Source organism: Syngnathus leptorhynchus, chromosome 13 (assembly GCF_054491065.1).
Source record: "Syngnathus leptorhynchus isolate UIUO chromosome 13, UIUO_Slep, whole genome shotgun sequence".
NCBI classification, from domain to species: Eukaryota; Metazoa; Chordata; class Actinopteri; order Syngnathiformes; family Syngnathidae; genus Syngnathus; species Syngnathus leptorhynchus.
This window is the reverse complement of record NC_141207.1, coordinates 5,089,639-5,110,115: the sequence shown is the minus strand read 5'-3', so window position 1 is coordinate 5,110,115 and position 20,477 is coordinate 5,089,639. Positions and strand designations below refer to the sequence as shown.

At 40.3% G+C, this 20,477-nt stretch overlaps 1 protein-coding gene, 3 non-coding genes and 2 pseudogenes across 4 annotated transcripts in view; all 6 read left to right on the top strand.

Annotated features, from left to right (window-relative positions):
• Positions 1 to 15,324, top strand: part of xpr1a (xenotropic and polytropic retrovirus receptor 1a) — a 35,710-nt gene extending 20,386 nt beyond the window's left edge. The window contains exons 3-15 of the mRNA XM_085928529.1: positions 3,207 to 3,308; positions 4,889 to 5,109; positions 5,335 to 5,484; positions 5,559 to 5,642; positions 5,756 to 5,837; positions 5,920 to 6,107; positions 6,192 to 6,371; positions 7,868 to 8,036; positions 8,126 to 8,326; positions 11,531 to 11,697; positions 12,120 to 12,259; positions 12,337 to 12,558; positions 12,641 to 15,324. Of these exons, the coding sequence (XP_085784655.1) occupies positions 3,207 to 3,308; positions 4,889 to 5,109; positions 5,335 to 5,484; positions 5,559 to 5,642; positions 5,756 to 5,837; positions 5,920 to 6,107; positions 6,192 to 6,371; positions 7,868 to 8,036; positions 8,126 to 8,326; positions 11,531 to 11,697; positions 12,120 to 12,259; positions 12,337 to 12,558; positions 12,641 to 12,698 (1,964 nt within the window). The 3' untranslated portion in view covers positions 12,699 to 15,324. The remainder of the gene's footprint in view (positions 1 to 3,206; positions 3,309 to 4,888; positions 5,110 to 5,334; positions 5,485 to 5,558; positions 5,643 to 5,755; positions 5,838 to 5,919; positions 6,108 to 6,191; positions 6,372 to 7,867; positions 8,037 to 8,125; positions 8,327 to 11,530; positions 11,698 to 12,119; positions 12,260 to 12,336; positions 12,559 to 12,640) is intronic.
• A 1,778-nt stretch (positions 15,325 to 17,102) lies between these two features.
• Positions 17,103 to 17,316, top strand: LOC147047079 (small nucleolar RNA U3). The gene has a single exon (XR_015068116.1). It is a non-coding gene; the product is annotated as a small nucleolar RNA U3 (small nucleolar RNA).
• Positions 17,317 to 17,409: 93 nt separating this feature from the next.
• Positions 17,410 to 17,527, top strand: LOC147047078 (small nucleolar RNA U3; annotated as a pseudogene).
• A 343-nt stretch (positions 17,528 to 17,870) lies between these two features.
• Positions 17,871 to 18,084, top strand: LOC147047077 (small nucleolar RNA U3). Its single transcript, XR_015068060.1, has one exon. It is a non-coding gene; the product is annotated as a small nucleolar RNA U3 (small nucleolar RNA).
• A 493-nt stretch (positions 18,085 to 18,577) lies between these two features.
• LOC147047076 (U2 spliceosomal RNA) lies at positions 18,578 to 18,768 on the top strand. Its single transcript, XR_015068111.1, has one exon. It is a non-coding gene; the product is annotated as a U2 spliceosomal RNA (small nuclear RNA).
• Positions 18,769 to 19,425: 657 nt separating this feature from the next.
• LOC147047075 (U1 spliceosomal RNA) lies at positions 19,426 to 19,572 on the top strand (annotated as a pseudogene).
• Positions 19,573 to 20,477: the final 905 nt, after the last annotated feature.

Genomic DNA, 20,477 nt, shown 5'->3' with positions numbered 1-20,477 from the left:
GGGGGGCAGTTTGGTTCAGGGGAAGCTATCTCATCATTTATTTATACAATCTACACAAGACGGGGTGAGCGAGCGAGGGGGCTGGAAGGGGAGGCCGATGCCGTCTACGACTGGATCGCTTTGGGAATACTGTAGGTCAAGTCAAGAGTTATTTTTTTCTTTATGGCTACCAGCACAATTCTTTGTCTGTGCATCTGCCTTCATGCTGCAATTCAACTTTCTATAAACAATACAAATCGACATAATTTAGGTACAGTCTCATGTTTTGGTATTGAAAAATAAAAATGCATCACTATTATTATTTTTATTATTATTATTAAAAACAAAAGCAAAAACCTAAAATAAAATTTGTTTCTTTAAAATGCCTTCTTGAATGTAATTTGTAATAATATATAATGTACTTTATCTGTTTTTGTAAATATCATCACCATAACATGCGGCTGCAGCAATTGTAAATTCTGCTTAAAGAATAAGTGTTGTTTTATGCAGGGGGGGGGGGGGGGCTGTCATAGAACAGTAATCGTTCTGTTATTAATCTGGGGATTGTTGATCCAGATTTAGGGCTATGTCACACAAACATACATGAACGCATTGCGGCCATCATACAGAGTGTATGTGTGTGTGTGTGCTTAATTTCAATACACACGGCGAGCAGGCAAAGACGTACGTCACAATAAAGCCTTTGAGGGACACAACCATTATCGTTCCCCTCTGAGGCGCTCTATCATCGTTGTGTGACACACACACACCAGGGAAACAAATGCCACGGAATTCAGGAGTGCATAGAGCATTTCAACGATGGCTAGTGGAGAGGACGGAGAAGTCCTCTTTTCACAATAGTGTTAAATGTTGCATCAGTCAAACAAAATAGACATATTTTCCTATATAATAACTTTGGATTATAGATGAGTAAACTGAGTTTCACTTTTATAATCAAACTACAGATATAAATGAACTATATTCCAATGTAATGAGATGCACCTTTATATCTCTGCCCATTAGATTATTTGGTAATATGTTGGTTCTTATTACATTTTATTGTATTTGTTTCAGAATAGATTCACTATCATCCAAACTGTCTGCCTCCATCCGGTGTAGGATGTTGAAATAAATCTCTCATCTAGCCCGACGAGCTTTAATAAGGAGCCATGGTGCGCAGCCGAAATAGAAGCCGTGACATTTACACGAAACACTCGGTCGATTCAATTAAAGCGCAGTATAATCACTGCACGAATTTGGAAAATTTAGCTGATTGGCTTTCATCGGATTTACCGGAGCCCAGCGGAGGCGATGTAATGAAGTGATGCTCATGCGTGCTCAGGCTATCTTGCAAGACCGTAACCGAGGACTGGCGTGCGGGATTCAAAGACGACGGGCGTCTTTTGTTCTTTCAAGTCACGTGAGTTTGAGACTGAAGTCAAATGTACACGTGCGCACACACACACCTGGCAAACACTGTGTGTCCTGGGTCAGCAGGGGAACAGAGGGATGAAGCTTTCATCCTCCATTTCTTCACTCACGCTTAGATAGCTTTTATGTCGCATGGTGGTAGGAAATTTATAAATTCCTCCCAAAATATGAACAAATATAAATATATGTCGCCAACTGTAACATTCTGTTATTAAATGTCAGGTCATGTGTTCTTATTATTCTGCAAGTCTGCAGGAGCAAAGGCCACTTGGCCTTTCCTTAGAAATCAATTCAGCAGTTTTGAAGGTTGAACTAAAGCAGTCTTTCCCAACCTTTATTGAGTCAAGACAACCCTATGACATTCAAAAATCTCGCGGCACACCGCCAAACAAAAAAATAGGAGCCATAAAATGTGTTAATGTTGATTTAATGTTCTCGTACACTCAGTGTGAAATCTGTGCCTGTTTAATGAACATAAAGATGATGTCATCGCAGGAAGTAATGTACCTTCTGCAATCCATTAGAACATATACAATATTTGTAATTAATAAATGGGCAGTTTGTGACAATCTGTAAATTTAATATAAATTTATTTTAAGGTTACTGACGACCAAGATAAGCAATATAGAAAATAAATCATCATCTCATTGCAAGGCATCCCTGCTTATCAATTTAAACACAACAATTATCTTTGCTGCTGTACTACTTTTTTTTTTTTTTTTTTACTTCATCTGAATTTGAGTGCTTAATGGCCGTTCCTCCTAAGTGCCAATTAGCAGAAGAAACCTTCAGTCAAAACTTTGAAATGGCAACGCAAATGAAGCCTAATGCAAAATAGCGTGTTGGGCCCATTAGTCATTCCGTTGTGGCATATTGACTCCGCCAGCTACTCAGTAATTCATCAGGCCCATCAGATGGGCAAAAAGGTCAGCGAGTGGAATTGTTGATGCTGGTGCTGATATGACCGAGTGTTGCGTGCACACTTTCAAATTAATAATGCGCAATTTTAACACCATCAGAAATCATTCTAATTTCGCTTTGTCTATCGTCGTGGCTCAGGTTCGCACCGAGCTGCTAACCGTTAGCCGGTATCTGGTCTCTATCGTCACGGTTCATCTCGCTGCTTCTTCATTCTTCGTTCTGTTTTACATTTCTTCTCATCCCACTAATGACCGCCACTTTCTCTCTCCAAGAATACAGCTCATAACAGGGGAAAGGTTCATTTGTATTACAGCTGCTGCGTGAACTTCCTTTTCCCTTTCCTATTAGATTTGACCTTCTGTAATGGAGTGTTTGTTCTTGTAGCGTGTAGCTTATTTTGCAGGATTGAAGGCGGAATGTAATTGGGTTTTTTTTTCCCCCTGTAAAACTTTGTCCAGACGTTGTTTGGTTTTAGATGTTTTCATCAGGTTTTCCGTGTGAGTTGTTTGGGTGCATGCAGGGGTATTGACGGTCTCCTGCCCGGGGCATGTCTTGCTTATTACTCTGTAAAATAGAAAGCCACTCTTTCTTTCTTCTTTCTTTATTATAGCCGATGTTTATGAGGCAAGTGTTTATGAGGTGACATTATCATCAGATCGAATGCTGCCGCCAAATTATCCTGTGGAAAGCTTCTCCTGGAGAGTACTTTTCAACCCAGCCTTCATTTTACATGCCTCTTGAAAAAAAATTGATTAGTAGGTTAAAATGAATTAGAGAAGACATTTATAAAAAAAAAAACAATTGCCTTTAAAAAAAAAATATTGTGTAACAGTGAACAGAGCTAATTAACATTTTTTTTTCTTTTTACCTTCCAGTCACAGATGAGGACACCGTGAAGAGGTACTACGCTAAATTTGAAGAGAGATTTTTCCAGACCTGCGAGAAGGAGCTGTTGAAAATCAACACTTTTTATTCAGGTAATTTACACAGTGACCTCTGCTCCAATAAATTTGGTCATGAACCTGTAAATGTGACTTTACTATTCAAAATGCTAGAATGTGAGTCTACATTAAAATACTTCATCAAGCTTGTTGAATATATTTGTAAAGCACCACATGTTTACCCGGGTCCTGAATATTCTGATGAGCTCGTCCAGACTAGTGAGTATTTCGGGGGGCACGCTGTCATGTGAGACATCGGCCGTAATATATTCTGGTAGCTGGACTTTTGTAAATGAACCTGAGCTGGGTAGGAGGACGCACGGTGTTCCCTCTAGAGACTTTTGTAGACTCTGCAGGTCATCAAGAGGATAAGGTTGATTTACTCAACTGAAGTTCCCACATCAGGAGATTATTCACAGATGAATGAATACATATGCAAGGTCACCCTATATCGTATCAAGAAAATGTTTTTTTTTTCTCAAAGGGCATATTTGTTTTGATGGACGACAGTTTGCTTTCTTTTGTTTTGATTGAATGCTGTGACGGTTTCCTCTCAGCACAGTTGAATTGAAAAGTCAGAGCTACTTTATCTGATTCCAGTTAGGTGTCAGCAGTGGAGCCATGGAGATAAATTGTGCGCTGACTTCACATAACGTTCTCGCCTCTGTGAAAGGGGTTGTGACCTCTTTTAAGCTTTTGCACCTTACTGCGCTCAAATCCACGCCTGTAACATGCACAACTGGCCGAAAATACTGCAAAGGAAATACTGTCTATTTTGAGACTTTATTTTTTGTCTTCCATGATAAATTTCCATTGTGGAAAGCGAATTCATTTCCTCCTGTTTGTTTAGGTTCTTTTAACCCATCCCTGCATGGTCAGCTGTTGTGAATTCTACTTTCCCACAGCACATCACAGCATCGACTTTGCCTTTCTCACGCTTCTTCCTACCGTCACATGCTGGTGCTGACTCCACACATCCCATCATTACTGTCCAAGCATAAGCCAGTAACTTGAAATGTAGAGTGTGACAAAAGGATCAGATAATACGCAATGCCAGCATGTGCCGCACACAATCAAACCTCATCTAAAATGTTAAGAAATAAACATTTTTGCTTCAAGTCAATGGACATTGTTCTGCTCCTTTTGGTGTTATTAATTGTAGTATTAGTATGATTAATAATAACGATCATAATCATAAAAGCGGTACAGAAAATGGATGGATGGATTTACATTAGTCTAAATGCATAGGGTAGTTGATTCAATATCATTTATTATCCCCACCCCGTAGGATTCACCTCGTTTATCTCTCCGTCTGCATGCGCTAACCTACCTCTGACCCACATAATGATTCCTCTCACATATCGGTTCAGTGTAGACTAATAGTCCCCGCACTCCAGCTTCCTGGAACAGATAGGCTGAACGCAGACAGGATATATAGAAGGATTTTTTTTTTCATGCTTACTTTATTATAAAAGCAGAAGTTTGTAGTACATCAAGATCACTGATTTACTTTTTCTCTCATACTATTGTCCTTTTTTCATCAATCCATCCAGTATTGTAGCCTGACTGAAATACTGTCAGCCTCTAACACCTTGATTTGTCTTCCCTCTTTGCAGAAAAGCTTGCGGAAGCCCAGCGCCGCTTTGCCACCTTGCAGAATGAGCTGCAGTCTTCTCTGGACGCCCAGCGCGAAAGCAACGCTCCGCCCGGTCTGCGTAAACGCAAGACCGTGTTCCACCTGTCGCAGGAGGAGCGATGCAAACACCACAACATCAAGGATCTAAAGCTTGCCTTTAGTGAGTTCTACCTGAGCCTCATCCTGCTGCAGAACTACCAGGTATCAATGTCAGCACACTTGAAGAAAAATACAGTTCACTTTCAATGGTCACACCAGATTGTAGAAGGAATCATTTAAATAGTACCTGTCAAAGTGATGGAGGCAACTAAATGTTGTCTGGGGCTGCTTTGCCGCCTCAGAACCTGGACAGCTTGCTGTAAAATGAATCCATGGGTTTAAAACAATATTCTCGAGTGTCTTTTTTATTTTTTTTGGTGTCCACAGAATTTAAACTTCACCGGTTTCCGTAAGATCCTGAAGAAACATGACAAGATTCTGGATACCTCTCGCGGGGCCGACTGGCGTGTGGCTCACGTTGAGGTGGCCCCATTCTACACCTGCAAGAAGATCACACAGCTCATCACCGAGACTGAAGTGCGCAAATACACATTGTTTGAAAACATGGCAAAAACATGTCTGGAATCTTTAATGCCTGTTTGTGCATCCAGACGTTGGTGACCACAGAGCTGGAGGGGGGAGATCGTCAGCGGGCGATGAAGAGGTTACGTGTTCCTCCGCTGGGGGCCGCTCAGGTCAGAATGGCCTTTTCGACATTCGTGACAATGAATCGTAAAAACCTAATCATGCTAGGAAGCATTCCCAAACAAGTATTGAAGTATTATAATGTTGATCTGTGTTGCCTCAGCCTGCTTTGGCCTGGACGACCTTCCGTGTGGGTCTTTACTGTGGCATCTTCATTATCCTCGCTGTCGCCTTTGTCCTAACAGGTAAAATTTTCTGACCTTGATTTTTAATGTCCAAAACTTGATAAGGCCTTCCCTCAACTTGTTGTTTTGTACGTTGATCCAGGTGCAGTGTTCATCCGCTATGTGAATGTGTGGCCTCTGGTGCGAATCTACCGGGGCGGGTTTCTCTTGATCCAATTCCTGTTCCTGCTGGGCATTAACACGTACGGTTGGAGGCAGGCTGGAGTCAACCACGTGCTCATCTTTGAGATCAATCCTCGCAACAACCTCTCACACCAGCACCTCTTTGAGGTTAGATGGAGACACGTCCAGTTAAGGGAAGTATTCTGTCTCGTAATTAATCATTATTTGTGTTGTTTTTGTTTTGTTTTGAAGATCGCTGGGTTCCTGGGCGTGTTATGGTGTCTCAGCATCTTGTCGTGTCTCTACTCGGAATACCTCTACTTCCCCATGCAAATCTACCCCCTCGTCCTGTACGGCTTCATGCTGCTCTTCCTCATCAACCCCTTCAAGACATGCTACTACAAGTCACGGTTCTGGCTGCTCAAACTGCTGGTCAGTAGACCTTCACCTCCCTCCATTTAACAAAGATTGATTTTTTTTTTCCTTGATGTGTTTTATTTTTTTATATTGGAAGGTTTGAATTACAACAAACATGACACTCAGTCCTCCGTGGCATTTTTTCTTGAGTTTTTTTTTCTCGCGTGTGTGTGTGCGTGTGTGTCTGTCACAAAGATGAATACTGTGTACATCTCAGACACGTATCTCGAATCTTATGTTAACAAAACCCTTCTGTCTTGCTTTGCTCTTTGTCTGAGCTGGGCTACATGGCCACAGTGTGCCTGTGTGTGTGTGTGTTTTATCTTCATGTGTGTGTGTGTGTACTGAGGGATAATAGAATGCATTCTGATCCCAGGGGAGGTGGACGCTGTGACTGTGCAATCATTACCAGCATAGATCCATCAGTATGCTGAATCGCTGAGCTCCTCCTCTCCCTCCCACCTCTCTGCTTCTCCCTCTCCTCACCCCTTGTCATATCCTTGTCCTTTACATCAAGTCTCCCTGCGGTCTTCCGAACTATCTACAATCTCAATTGGTTACGCACGATCATACTAATTAACACATCATTTGAGGACCTTTGAGATGTGCATGCCATGGAGTATTATTAGATACTATTCACGCAAACAAACGTTAGAGTGCGTCCATCTAAGCCAGGTGTGAATGCGTCCAAGATGAGGCAAAGTACAAACATTTCATTCGAGGACAAACTTCAACTAGATTATTATTGTTTGCTGAAGCGATGAGCCGGCAGCCTTACAGCCTTGCGTTGTCTCGATCAATACACGCTGTGATTGACAGGTTATATTGCTTATGTATTCTTTGACATTTCCACTGTGTGTGTGTGCATATTGATTGTGTTTGTTTTGAGGTTGTACACTGCATGGGAAATGGAGAGTTACAACTAAATGTCATATGTGGCTTGAGGGTTGAAGTGAATGGCGGGTTGAAACATTTTACAAAAGGTTTAATAATGCTCCTCAGGCTAAAGCCATGTCGCAAATACACTCACCACTTGGACCCGACATTCAATAATAATTTCGACCCAGTACAGAAACTACCTGATTATCTGACACCATTTCATCCTCATTCTGCGTGTCCTGTGGCGTGCTAATGAAGCATTCTGCCATGTGCGTGCTACAAAACCATTAAGTGCGGTTGTTAACTGCTTAGCACACTCTTAACAACAAACAATTATGCGCTGATTCATTGTTGACTGTCCCAAATTGCCGTTTAGCTCCCAGCAATAGGATGACAATCATACAATATATCCCAGAAGTAGTTAAACAAAGCAATTAAAACCGTCTCGCTATCACAGCATTGTATCACAACTAGAATAATAAATATGTTGGTAAATACATCATCTTTAAAACGGACGTTTTTTTTCCCCCATTCAGCTCTTTTATTTGGATACTGTGAAGGTGTACCTAATGAAGCGTCCGGCGAGTACATATCTGAAGCTGTCACTGACGTCTTTCCCTTCTCATTTCCAGTTCCGGGTGTTCACCGCCCCGTTTCACCGAGTCGAGTTTGCGGATTTCTGGCTGGCCGACCAACTTAACTCGCTGGTGGTGGTCTTGATGGACCTGGAGTATCTCGTCTGCTTCTACATCTTTGAGCTGCAGTGGACCAACAGCAAGGGCCTGTTGCCCAGAACGAGCGGTGCCTCATTCTATCTTAACATCTAACACATCTTTAATGCAGTCTACGAAAATAGTACAACATTGAATTCATTTTATTTACCCTGGCAGAGTCGAGTAGTTTCATGTGCCACAGCTACTCGTACGGCCTGCGCGCCATCATCCAGTGTCTGCCCGCCTGGCTGCGTTTCATCCAGTGCCTGAGGCGTTACAGAGACACCAAGAGAGCCTTCCCCCACCTGGTGAATGCTGGCAAATATTCCACCACCTTCTTTGTGGTCACCTTCGCCGCGCTCTATGCAACACACAGAGGTAGTAACACACACACACCTCTGCACTTTCATTTAAGCACACAGGCTTTGTACTGAGGTGTTGGAAGCAAAGGTGACCTTGAGCATATGACTACCAGAGGTTGACCTTCGTTGGGCTCCCATTGCCGGCAGCTGTATATTACAGAAATGGGAAAAAGGATTGTCAAAAGCATCTACAAGTAAACAAGATGTTGATCTGTGTTCGGTGTGCGGGTCACAAAGGTGAAAGAGATAAAGAGACAGACTGGAAAGAAAGAAAAGAGAGAAGCAATAGAAGAAAACCAATATTGATAGAATTGAAATGGGAGGGTTTGTGCTCCATTGAAAGCCCGCTCACTTTCAATCTGACAGCCTCGCAATCACCCTGCAATTAGTCTCATCGAGAAGGCCAATCACAAAGGAGTTAACGCTCAAAAGCTTCTTTTCAACGCTTTTGTGATGAAATTGTCCATCACATATTCTGGTTCTGCTTGGCTTATTTCAAAGCATCCCCTTTCCCCCCCTTCTTCTGCTCAGATGTCAGTTTATAGATTTTTTTTTTTTCCCAGGCTAAGCTCAGCTCTTCCCCTTTTGAGCAAATGTGATTTCCCACTTTAGTTTCCCTTAAACACACATTTGCTTGCGCATTAGGTACACCCACAAATTCTTCCTTTACAAAGATAAAAATGTTCAGTTTAGGTTTACCGGTAGGCTGTCTGAGAAATATTGATTTAGCAATGCATTTATTATTGTGGTTGAAGATTGAAGTGGTGTAGACTAAGGGCGGGCGTCGGAAATGAAGGCTCGCCGCACACCAAGTGACTGGACAGTTGTGAAAAAAAAAAAAAAATACACTCAGCTGCACACCAGGGGTTGAATTTATAGCAACTCATTGCAGAAAAATTGGTTCATTTTTAAAAGCTGAGGTGGCGCATATAGAAGTCGAATGGCCTGCCCACTGTAGTTATATTTCAATAATACAAAGACTCCTCACACATCACTTTTTCAACCGCCGACATGTAAATTTATAAATATAAATAAACATTCTTGTAAAAATTAATATTGACTTTATATTTAGTATTTACTAGCTTGGTGGTGGCCAGATTGATATCACTTTGTACACAGGAATTACATTTTGTTTAAAGCTCGCGTTGCCACTGCGCGACAGTTGGGTCGCTTTCGGCCACATCGCTCGGCCTAAGATGTGATTGAATATTATTGCGGCAATTATGTGACAGTTGATATATAGGGGCTTGAAGGCAGGGTTGCTACATCACAATTTATATATAATTGAAGTGATGATGGGAAAACTTGTGGCAAACATTATTCATCCTTCCTGTAACGTTTGTCCTCATCAAAGTCACATGATGTTATTTTTGCGGCACTGCACTGCATCATACTCAGAGCTATTTTCAATTATTGCCTTTAATTCCTCCTACGAGGAGGAAGACGCTGAGACAGGCTACCAGGAACCAAAGGTGTCCATTAAGTCACATCCTCCCCCTTCTTCTGGTCTGAAGCCCGTCGACTAATGGCCTCCCTTCATGTCTTATTCTCTATGAAGCTGTCTTTCATCCCACACAATCATGGAGGCATGGACCTCTGGCTGCTTCGTTCATGGCCGATGGTGGGGAAATTCACACGGAAAAACACGCATCCTTTGAGAGGTGTTATTTAACAATATGATTAATATTGTGTTTCTGGACTAGTTAAGCAATATTGCTACATTGATACATATAAAAAAGACGTAAGTGTAAATAATGGTCAGAGAGTTGAGTTCGTAACGTTTCATTTATTACCAGCTCGTCTGTAGGATGTGTCACTATCATCGATAAAGCCCACACGGACGGTGTTTGTGTGTGACTTCATCACCTCGCTCCTTCCTGGAATGGCTCGCCTTTATCTCCGGGAAAGCATCAAGGGACGAATAAAAATGATAGTCTCTGCGTCAAATGCGATTGACCCCTTTTTATTAAATCCTGCTCTCACAAGATCTAACCAAATAAATGTAGGATGTATTTAAGCCAAACCATTTAGAAATTTCACACAGAATTCAAAACTGTTCTAATTATAAGTCTTCATTTAAAGGTTCTCTTGTCTGAGCCAGGATGCTGCATGAAAAGGGAATTTCCACATACTAGCATGCTCATGTCCTATGCGTAAGAAACATCATGGAGAAGTTGTTCTCAGTTTGACCTGAATATTTTTAACACTCATCCGTCGAATGGAACACCAATTTCCCACAACCAGCTGTTTTTCCACATTTTCCATGAAATGATTTGTAACATGTCATTTACAGAGACAGCGCTTTTTAGACTTGCCATCACTTCCTATATTATGCTATAAGAAGTCCATTTTTATTGAATGCGCTGTTAAACAGGAGAGGAAGAAAAGAGGCCCGAGGTTGAACACGATTAGCACCGAGGACTGCGTTGACAGCTTTTACAACTTCATTTCATGCGCTGAGCCCTTGTCAGTGATGAGAACGTGCAACAGCACACTCAAAATGCATGTTAACTAATAAAGATGAAAGACGCTTTCACGGAGCACTGAGAAGCCCAAGCACTATCTGACTAAAATTAATAATCCAGAGCCACACTCGGCCCATGAAGATGTTTTATGGTGCCGTCAGTAATCTACATACTACTTTGCTGGAAAGTGCCTGAATTAATATAGTTGATGATATGTATGACCTCTGGGTTTTTTTTTTTTTTTAATTGTCTTTGTGGTGGCTGTGGGTTGCCATAGAAACAGATGTTTCCATTAGCAGTGACAGATTGATGCTGTGAAGTTGCTGAGTTAGAAACTGGAGGAACTGCAACACGCTCTGTCACTTTTTATGAACCTTTCATATCCTGCCCCTGACTATGACCACCCTTAGTCACTATTGCACTTGCAATCATTGTCCGTTTCACTTTATGTAACCTTTTCATCGAAAGCAAAGGGTTAAATGCCTTGCATGTGGCAGGAAGGAGCAAATCACATCAGACGATCTTCTCCAGGGGCTGGAAAGTGTCAGCGGTGGAGCAGAGGGCCTCCCGTCTCTATGGTGGCTTGTTACTAGAACAACAAAACAGTGAAGTCCAATTGAAAAGTAGAACTTTGGCTCCATCATGTGGTATTTTCATTGACTAGTAAAAAAAACTATTTTGAAGTGAGGGAATGAGCTTTTTATTAGGTAAAAGACACAAAAGGTTGGTCACTGTACCTCTCGTGTGTGTTCCAGAGCAAGGCCACACTGACGCCGACACGTTCTTCTACCTGCTGATCGTCTTCTCCACCATAAGCTCGTTCTACACGCTGATCTGGGATCTGCGCATGGACTGGGGACTGTTTGACCGAGGGGCCGGAGAAAACACCTTCCTCAGAGAAGAGATTGTTTACCCGCACAAGGTAAACTTAGACACACACATCGTTATCTTAACAGCATAATTGACTTAGTCAGCCTAATAGCATAATTGACTAAGTCAGTGACTGGCGGTATGCAAGCGCCCTCTAGTGGCAGGAGAATGACTGCCCTGAGGACACATTATAACAAACTGCAAAATATTAATGGGAAATTTAGTTTTTAGCTGAATTTTTTTTTCTGCGTATGATGAACATTTAGGCCTTCGATGTGACTATTTTGGAAAACAGTTGGTTCAGTCATTCAATTCAAAAGTATACAGATGAATTAAATGCGTGGGGAAAAAAATTCATATCCTCTCCAACCTCATTTTGAAATGAAAAATAACTTTTCTACACTATTGATAAATATTGAGCTGGACAGGTGTTTAGTTACAATGAGTCTAATCCAAAGCCCTTTTTGTTTGTAGGCCTACTACTACTGTGCCATTTTAGAAGATGTGATCCTACGTTTTGCCTGGACAATTTCTCTCTCTTTGACCACTATGACTAAGATTCACTCGGTGGGCGACATTGTGGCCACCGTGCTGGCTCCTCTTGAGGTCTTCAGGTAGGCTTTCTCCTCACAGAGTGACTCCTACGTTCACAGCTGTCCCGACATACGCCATTTGTCCTTCGTCTTTGCAGGCGTTTTGTGTGGAACTTCTTTCGCCTGGAGAACGAGCACCTTAACAACTGTGGCGAGTTCCGAGCTGTGCGAGATATTTCGGTTGCGCCGCTCAACGCGGACGACCAGACGCTGCTGGAGCAGATGATGGACCAAGAGGATGGTGTCCGGAACCGCTCGGGCAAGAAGACCTGGAAGAGATCCTACAGCCTTACGCTGCGGCGCCCACTGCTGTCTTCTCAGTAAGAAGAGAAAACTCAGTGACTGTTATGAGACTGAAAAAGTAGACTCATATTCATTGTTTTTTTTTTTTTTTTTTTGCAGATCCAAAAAGGACACCAAGGTTCTAATTGAAGATACGGATGATGAAGCCTTCAGCTGAATCACCAGCAAGCAGCAACATTGTCTACACACACACACACACACACATACACACTCATGCACATGGGTGGACGTTCTTCACCCTTTTAACCTTTAGTCTAAAACTTTAAAAACCTTTTCAAAAAATGTCACTTGGCAATGAAAAGCATGTATCTCCATCTTTATCGAAAGCGTCCAAACTTGGTGGGTTTTTCTCATTTAATTTTAAAACATGGTAACGATAGGCGTATCTTTTTATCTAAAAAGAGCAAAAACAAATGAAAAATGCATGTATCTCCAACTTTTGTGGATTTTTTGTTGCGGCATATAAAAATATTTCCAAATTTGTGGATTTTATTTTGTATTCAGCTTTAAACAAATATTTAGAAGAATGTATAGCATGTCAACATTTCATGGATTTTTTTAAACTTAAAAACCAAAATACTGAAGAGAATGTATTCCCGAATGTTTTTTTTTTAATTTTTATTTTTTTTACAAACGAATATCACCAAGAATGTCTTTTCACATTCGTGGATTTTTTTTAAACAAAGATGTTGACCAGAATGTAGTCCCATTTTTTTCCCTTCTAAAAGGTAAAAGAAAAATCCAATATTTGTGTTTTAAAAGTAAATTCAACGCAACACAATGCTTTTATTTTAATTTCACAAAATTTGGAGATGCCTGTTTTTTATGTCTTCAGTGTTTCTGTCCAATTTAAACAGCTATAAAATTGGAGATATTTGCTTTGTTGCTCAGTGACTAAATCAATGAGGGACTCGACCTTGTTCCCTCATCCTCATGTAAACACGCACACACACACACACACACACACATACACACTATAATGTGGTGATAGAAAATTGAAGCACAAATATAATTTTAAACTCATCTTGTAAAGAAAATCTAACCTACCAAGCTGCCATAGTTTATCTTCCTTTTTTCTATCCTTTCATTTGTCTGTGCAACAAAAAAAGCAAGTATCTCCAAACCATTGTGTTCATTTGAAGCCTAAAAAACGGCATTTTTTTCTGCTTGTATGAAAATGAAAACAAATTGTAGGTACATATTTTTTTTGTTGTTACTTGCACGGGAGACGTTTTGCTTGATTTCTAATCAAGTTACATCGACGACTGTTTACATGCCTTTTTAGACTACTTGCAGGATCAACAGGGACAACAAAAACAAAAAAACAATCAAAAGACTCCATAAACAAACCAGAGGAAGAACTCTTTAACACGCAGCATATCAAGTCACGTCAACTACTTTGACCTCGATGAAGATTATTTTATACTTGTTTTCTTTCTGTTTTTGTTTGTTTGTCGTTTTGTTCTTAGTTGAAATTCAAAAAGTGCTGTCGCAACACTGGAGGCACTTGCAGGAAAAGTGCATTTAATATACAAACTACTTTTACACAACGAGGGATGTTGCTTTGTAATATAATACTTTGATGTGCATTAATACTGTAATGTCGTCGTTGGCGGTAATGTCTTGTTTCTACTCGTTAAGTGAGCATCCACTCAATGATGTTTTTTCTAATCTTTGGACTAACGTTTCTACTCAATTTCTTGTCAGACCCAAAACCAATCTGTGCAAAAGGAATGTATTCCATATCCTTGATTGTCATCTTAAGGTCTCCATGTACTAGTAGATTCTTTGTCTTCTCTAGTAAAACCATTCAGTGCACTAGTGAAGTGACGAAGGCCAACTGGTGTTACTAGTGACGGTTTTCTACTATTGTATGACATTTCTACATAGTAGTAGGACAATAGTGTTTCTAGGCAAAAGTGTGCACTACCAGTCGACTCCAAAAGGCCAAGAAGCAATGTGCTTTCGAGTGAAAGTCACGTTCCCCCTTCTTCCCCCCCAATACACGAGACATCCCTCAACACAATGTTTTTGTACAGAGTTGCCTTGCTTGCATGCTGCTTTTCATTCAACAATGTACATACATGCAAGTTAATTTATTGTTCCTGGTGTGTCTATTTATATTAGCAGCCATGATTGATGTTGCCATTTTGGACAAGCAGTATTTTGTAGCTTTGTTTGATTCTGTTTGCGTACGTGTTTGTTCTAATCCTACTCTTTTTCATGTGAACCTATTTGTATTTAAAAAAAAAATGTGAATGATTTTGTTTTTAAGTGTACATTAGTGAATGTGCATGAAGCTATCGTGGCTGTGGCATGAGTTGTTGTAGATGGACGCAATTGGACCCACCAGAGGGAAGAGGAAACTGCTGAAAAGCCTGTGGCACACCTCCGAGATGTGTTTCTCTGACACACAGTTGTTTTGCTTCACCCGTGATGTACAAGTGCTTCATAGTTGATCATCTTCCCTGTTGTAATGTTCCCTTGTAGACTAGCTGAATGTGATGTTAGATGGATGTTCTACATTGATAAGAAACCTAAGTTGTGGCTAAAAGTGATTTTAAAGTAAGATGATAAGATAATGAATGTCTCCTTGTAGATCATCTTCCTTCAGTTGAGTAGTTTGTATATGTTGAGTGTATAAATAACACTGTTTCTCTCTCTGATGTATTTGTAGTTCTGTACACACTTTGGTGATTCTGTCATATCTGGGTTTTATAAACCAATGTTATTTTTAAAGCTCGCTCTGCCTCTCCTCTCTTTTTTTCCTGTTGAAACACACTTAACTGAACAATGTACTGGAGCTCATTTGGAAGCAGCTATTAAAAGTAGAAAAATTACTAGTTATTTGATTTTAGTTTTAAAATGAATACACAAAAGAGTTTGATATTCGTGTTTGTTGCCTGGAACGAATAAGAAAAATTCTCAACAGTTTCAAGGTGTTCATTTGAAAACTAACTGTAATTGTAAGGCTACGGTTAACATATGTCGACAATGTTTGATCTTATCTATTAGTAACAAACATTATATTTTCCTCAGCAAAATGGCTCCTGATTGGGCTGACTTGACTTCACTGCCACACATCAACCAAATGACGGCTCGTAAATTGGGGGTCACCAACTTGTATTTCATGTAATAACTATTGTTCCGAATTTCCATGTGCATTTCATGTAATTACGTGTTTGTCATGGAATGTGTGGCGAAATACCTAGATTGCATGTAAACAATAAAATAAATTAAATAGATAACATTATATACACTTATTTTTATATTCAGTTTATATATATATATATATATAAACTTCAGTTTATATATATTTATATATATATATATATATATATATATATATATATATATATATATATATATATATATATATATATATATATATATATATAATATTTTATTATATTATTGTTATGATTTTTTTGTTCGTTTTTCTGCCAGGTTAATTAGTCCGTTAACGAAATTCTTTTTGGACAATTAACAGGTCGCAATTTGTTTGGCGCATGCGCAATGAACACTTATGTAACCGCTTTTGCCGGAGGACAGTGGATTTTCTCACCTAACTTTATAATTTGTAGTCACGAGGAGTTAAATGTTTTCCATGTGCAGTAAACTGGTAAGTTATTATTCGCCGAATAACTTGCATCCAACAAATGACACCTCATGAGCAAGCGAGGTTTGTACTACGGGCGGGCGTTAGTGCTAGCGTTGCTAATTACAACAATTACTTTGTGTGTGTGTGTGTGTGTGTCCTGTTTCCATTGTACTTTCTTCCTGTTCATTCATCGTGTTGCGCTTGTTATTGCTTGTGCGTAAGAAAGCGTCGCTGCCATAGTTTTGTCCATTTCTTCTCAAGCACTATTAAACAATTAGAACGCTAATTAGGTAAAGACCGGTCAACTGGTCGTAAATTCAAAAGGCTGCCCCCAAGTGGCACAGAAGCTAACTGCAAGTCAAGCCCAGCGCTCGAACTGCCGTGAGGAAAGTTAAATAGTGTCTCCAATTTTACATTGAAAGTCATATTATGTTTCTTTTAAGCGTTGCTGAGGTGTGTAATGTTGTATATTTTGGTTTTGGGTGGTAAACGTCTTTGATTGGAATTACACTTACAATACATGTACGTGTCTAATGCGGAACCTTTCTCCTTTCCGACGTTTTGCCGGAACTTTATAACAGACGTACGGCGATGTTGCTTCTTTGACGTATAAACAAATTCCAACCACTGATGATAAACACAAACGCATGATCATCTTGTCATTGTTTTTTTTTTTAATTCCGCCAAAATTTGAGGAAAGCGTTTTTCTTAAACAATACGCAATTTTTTTTTTTTTTTTTTAAATGAACGCAAACCAGATCTCGCAAAGCATGCCGGGACTAGAAAACTGGTCAACTTATCCACATCCAAACTGTTTTAAGTCGTCTTGACCAGTCTAGAATGTTTCTCCAATTTGTCTTTTTACTTGTCGTGGTGTAGTGAATTTGGACAAAAGCACACACCTCTGGGTAAAAAAGGTACACTCGCAGATGACTTCCCGCCGCGGCCCATGTTTGAGTTAAGACTATACTTTCAGGGATCATTTCTATAGTCCTCAACTTGAGAAATGCATTTCTAAAACTACGGTCTCGCCTACTACGATGACGAGATTTGATGTTCCTTCCTGAGCGTGAAGTTGGCGTAGGATAATGATTTTATCATATGTCCTTCACCTTTGATGAACGTTCTTTACTTCCTTGTGGAGTATTGAGGGAGGGAACATGATCAGAGTAGTATCTTTCGAAACTGTTAATTGACAACTGTAATCCACTTTAATAGCGGCCATCAATAACGATGTTATAGATTGCGGTGCGTTTCCTCCCTCTCCGCAATTTTCCTTCCCGAGTGTGAACTGGCGTAAAATAATAATTTTATCATATGTCCTTCACCTTTGATGAAAGTCTTTTACTTCCTTGTGGAGTATAGAGGGAAGGAACATGATCAGAGTAGTATCTTTTGAAACTGTTTAAATCAAATGTAATCCACTTTAAGATTGGTAATCTACATCGCCGGTATGGTTTGTGGTGCGGTTCCTCTCCACAACGTTGGTGATGGTCGTCCGAGGGTCAATGTAATTGGCCACAGCAGGATATGGGAATTAGTTTGGCAAAATGGACTGCGTGTTTTTCCCCCTCTGTCAAAATGTTCGTCAAACAGCTATTCTACTTTCGGTCCCGAAATGTATCCAATTTTTACTTGTGGTGTCGTGAAATTTGGACAAAAGCACACACCTCTGGGTAAAAAAGGTACACTCGCAGATGACTTCCCGCCGCGGCCCATAGTTGAGTTAAGACTATACTTTCAGGGATCATTTCTATAGTCCTCAACTTGAGAAATGCATTTCTAAAACAATGGTCTCGCTTACTACGATGACGAGAATTGATGTTCCTTCCTGAGCGTGAAGCTGGCGTAGGATAATGATGTTATCATATGTCCTTCACCTTTGATGAACGTTCTATGCTTTCTTGTGGAGTATAGAGGGAGGGAACATGATCAGAGTAGTATCTATTGAAACTGTCAAAATCAAATGTAGTCTACTTTAAGACTGGTAATTCACATCGCCGGTATGGTTTGTGGTGCGGTTCCTCTCCTCAACGTTTGTGATGGTCGTCCGAGCGTGTTTTTTCCCCTCTGTCAAAATGTTCATCAAACAGCTATTTTACTTTCGGTCCCGAAATGTATCCAAACATCAAATTCGTTTTGTTGGTCATTAAAAACTCTTCCCACGCGGCATCGGGAGCTCAGGTTGTTCATCGTTATTCTATTGGGTCAACGCGAACCACGTGACACTAACCATACGCGAACACACGAAAATCTGCCACCATTTGTTCGATGCACAGGTTGAAAACGGCACAGTGACGCATTATCGTTCCAAACTGTTCATAGTTGTTGTTTGGGCGGTCGGTGCGTGGCATTAGCATTAGTCGATATATGTAACCGTAACTTGAATTGGTAGTTTCTTGATTGAAGTAGTTGCCTCAGACTCGATTGCAGTTATCGCTTCTCGGCCTTTTGGCTAAGATCAAGTGTAGTATCTGTTCTTATCAGTTTAATATCTGATACGTCCCCTATCCGGGGACCATATATTAAATTGATTTTTGGAACTGGGAGATGGAATAGGGGCTTGCTCCGTCCACTCCACGCATCGACCTGGTATTGCAGTACCTCCAGGAACGGTGCACCCCCCTCTACTGGTCAAAAGAAGAGTTCATGGATAACTGTCGCTGTCGTTCGCTGCTAGTTCACGGCATCAAGCAGGAAATTGTCACGTTAGGGTTTAGATCTAAATTTGAAACGATTCGACTTGAGAGGCCGCAACGATTTAAAATACATATTTAAAATGTGTTTCTTTGCTTGAGATTTTCCTATCATTGCTCCAGCATTTTTATTATTCTCAGTTTTTTAAGAAAGTCATTTTCAAAACTTGTTCAGAAAAAATCATTCTGTGGTAATGTTGGAGATTTTCCATCAATACAAATTCATACAGTTCTAGGGTACTCAGGTGAAAAGAGGCATGTTTTTGCAGCTATGTTATTTAACTTCATTTATTATGGTTGCTGCCATCACCACTAGATGGCGACTCTAAGGAGGTGAACAAAGGCGTGGTGGTAGGGGCAATTTTGGGTAGAAAAAGAAGCAAAGCATGATGGTAATGTTTTGGAATCTATTTTTTTACTTAATTTATAATGCTTTGGTTTTGTAATGACTAAAGGTACTAAGTTAGCAGTTCTGCGACTGCTGTCTCATCCACTGAATATGTGTGCTCACGCCTTTGTAGCAAATTAGCCTCTGAGTGAAGATGCTGTGCGCGGAAAAGACCTCGGCCCGGCGACTTAAACAACTCATACTTACCTGGCAGGGGAGATACCATGATCAAGAAGGTGGTTCACCCAGGGTGAGGCTCGACCATTGCACTCCGGCCGTGCTGACCCCTGCGAATTCCCCAAATGTGGGAATCTCGACTGCATAATTTCTGGTAGTGGGGCTCCATAAACAAACCAGAGGAAGAACTCTTTAACACGCAGCATATCAAGTCACGTCAACTACTTTGACCTCGATGAAGATTATTTTATACTTGTTTTCTTTCTGTTTTTGTTTGTTTGTCGTTTTGTTCTTAGTTGAAATTCAAAAAGTGCTGTCGCAACACTGGAGGCACTTGCAGGAAAAGTGCATTTAATATACAAACTACTTTTACACAACGAGGGATGTTGCTTTGTAATATAATACTTTGATGTGCATTAATACTGTAATGTCGTCGTTGGCGGTAATGTCTTGTTTCTACTCGTTAAGTGAGCATCCACTCAATGATGTTTTTTCTAATCTTTGGACTAACGTTTCTACTCAATTTCTTGTCAGACCCAAAACCAATCTGTGCAAAAGGAATGTATTCCATATCCTTGATTGTCATCTTAAGGTCTCCATGTACTAGTAGATTCTTTGTCTTCTCTAGTAAAACCATTCAGTGCACTAGTGAAGTGACGAAGGCCAACTGGTGTTACTAGTGACGGTTTTCTACTATTGTATGACATTTCTACATAGTAGTAGGACAATAGTGTTTCTAGGCAAAAGTGTGCACTACCAGTCGACTCCAAAAGGCCAAGAAGCAATGTGCTTTCGAGTGAAAGTCACGTTCCCCCTTCTTCCCCCCCAATACACGAGACATCCCTCAACACAATGTTTTTGTACAGAGTTGCCTTGCTTGCATGCTGCTTTTCATTCAACAATGTACATACATGCAAGTTAATTTATTGTTCCTGGTGTGTCTATTTATATTAGCAGCCATGATTGATGTTGCCATTTTGGACAAGCAGTATTTTGTAGCTTTGTTTGATTCTGTTTGCGTACGTGTTTGTTCTAATCCTACTCTTTTTCATGTGAACCTATTTGTATTTAAAA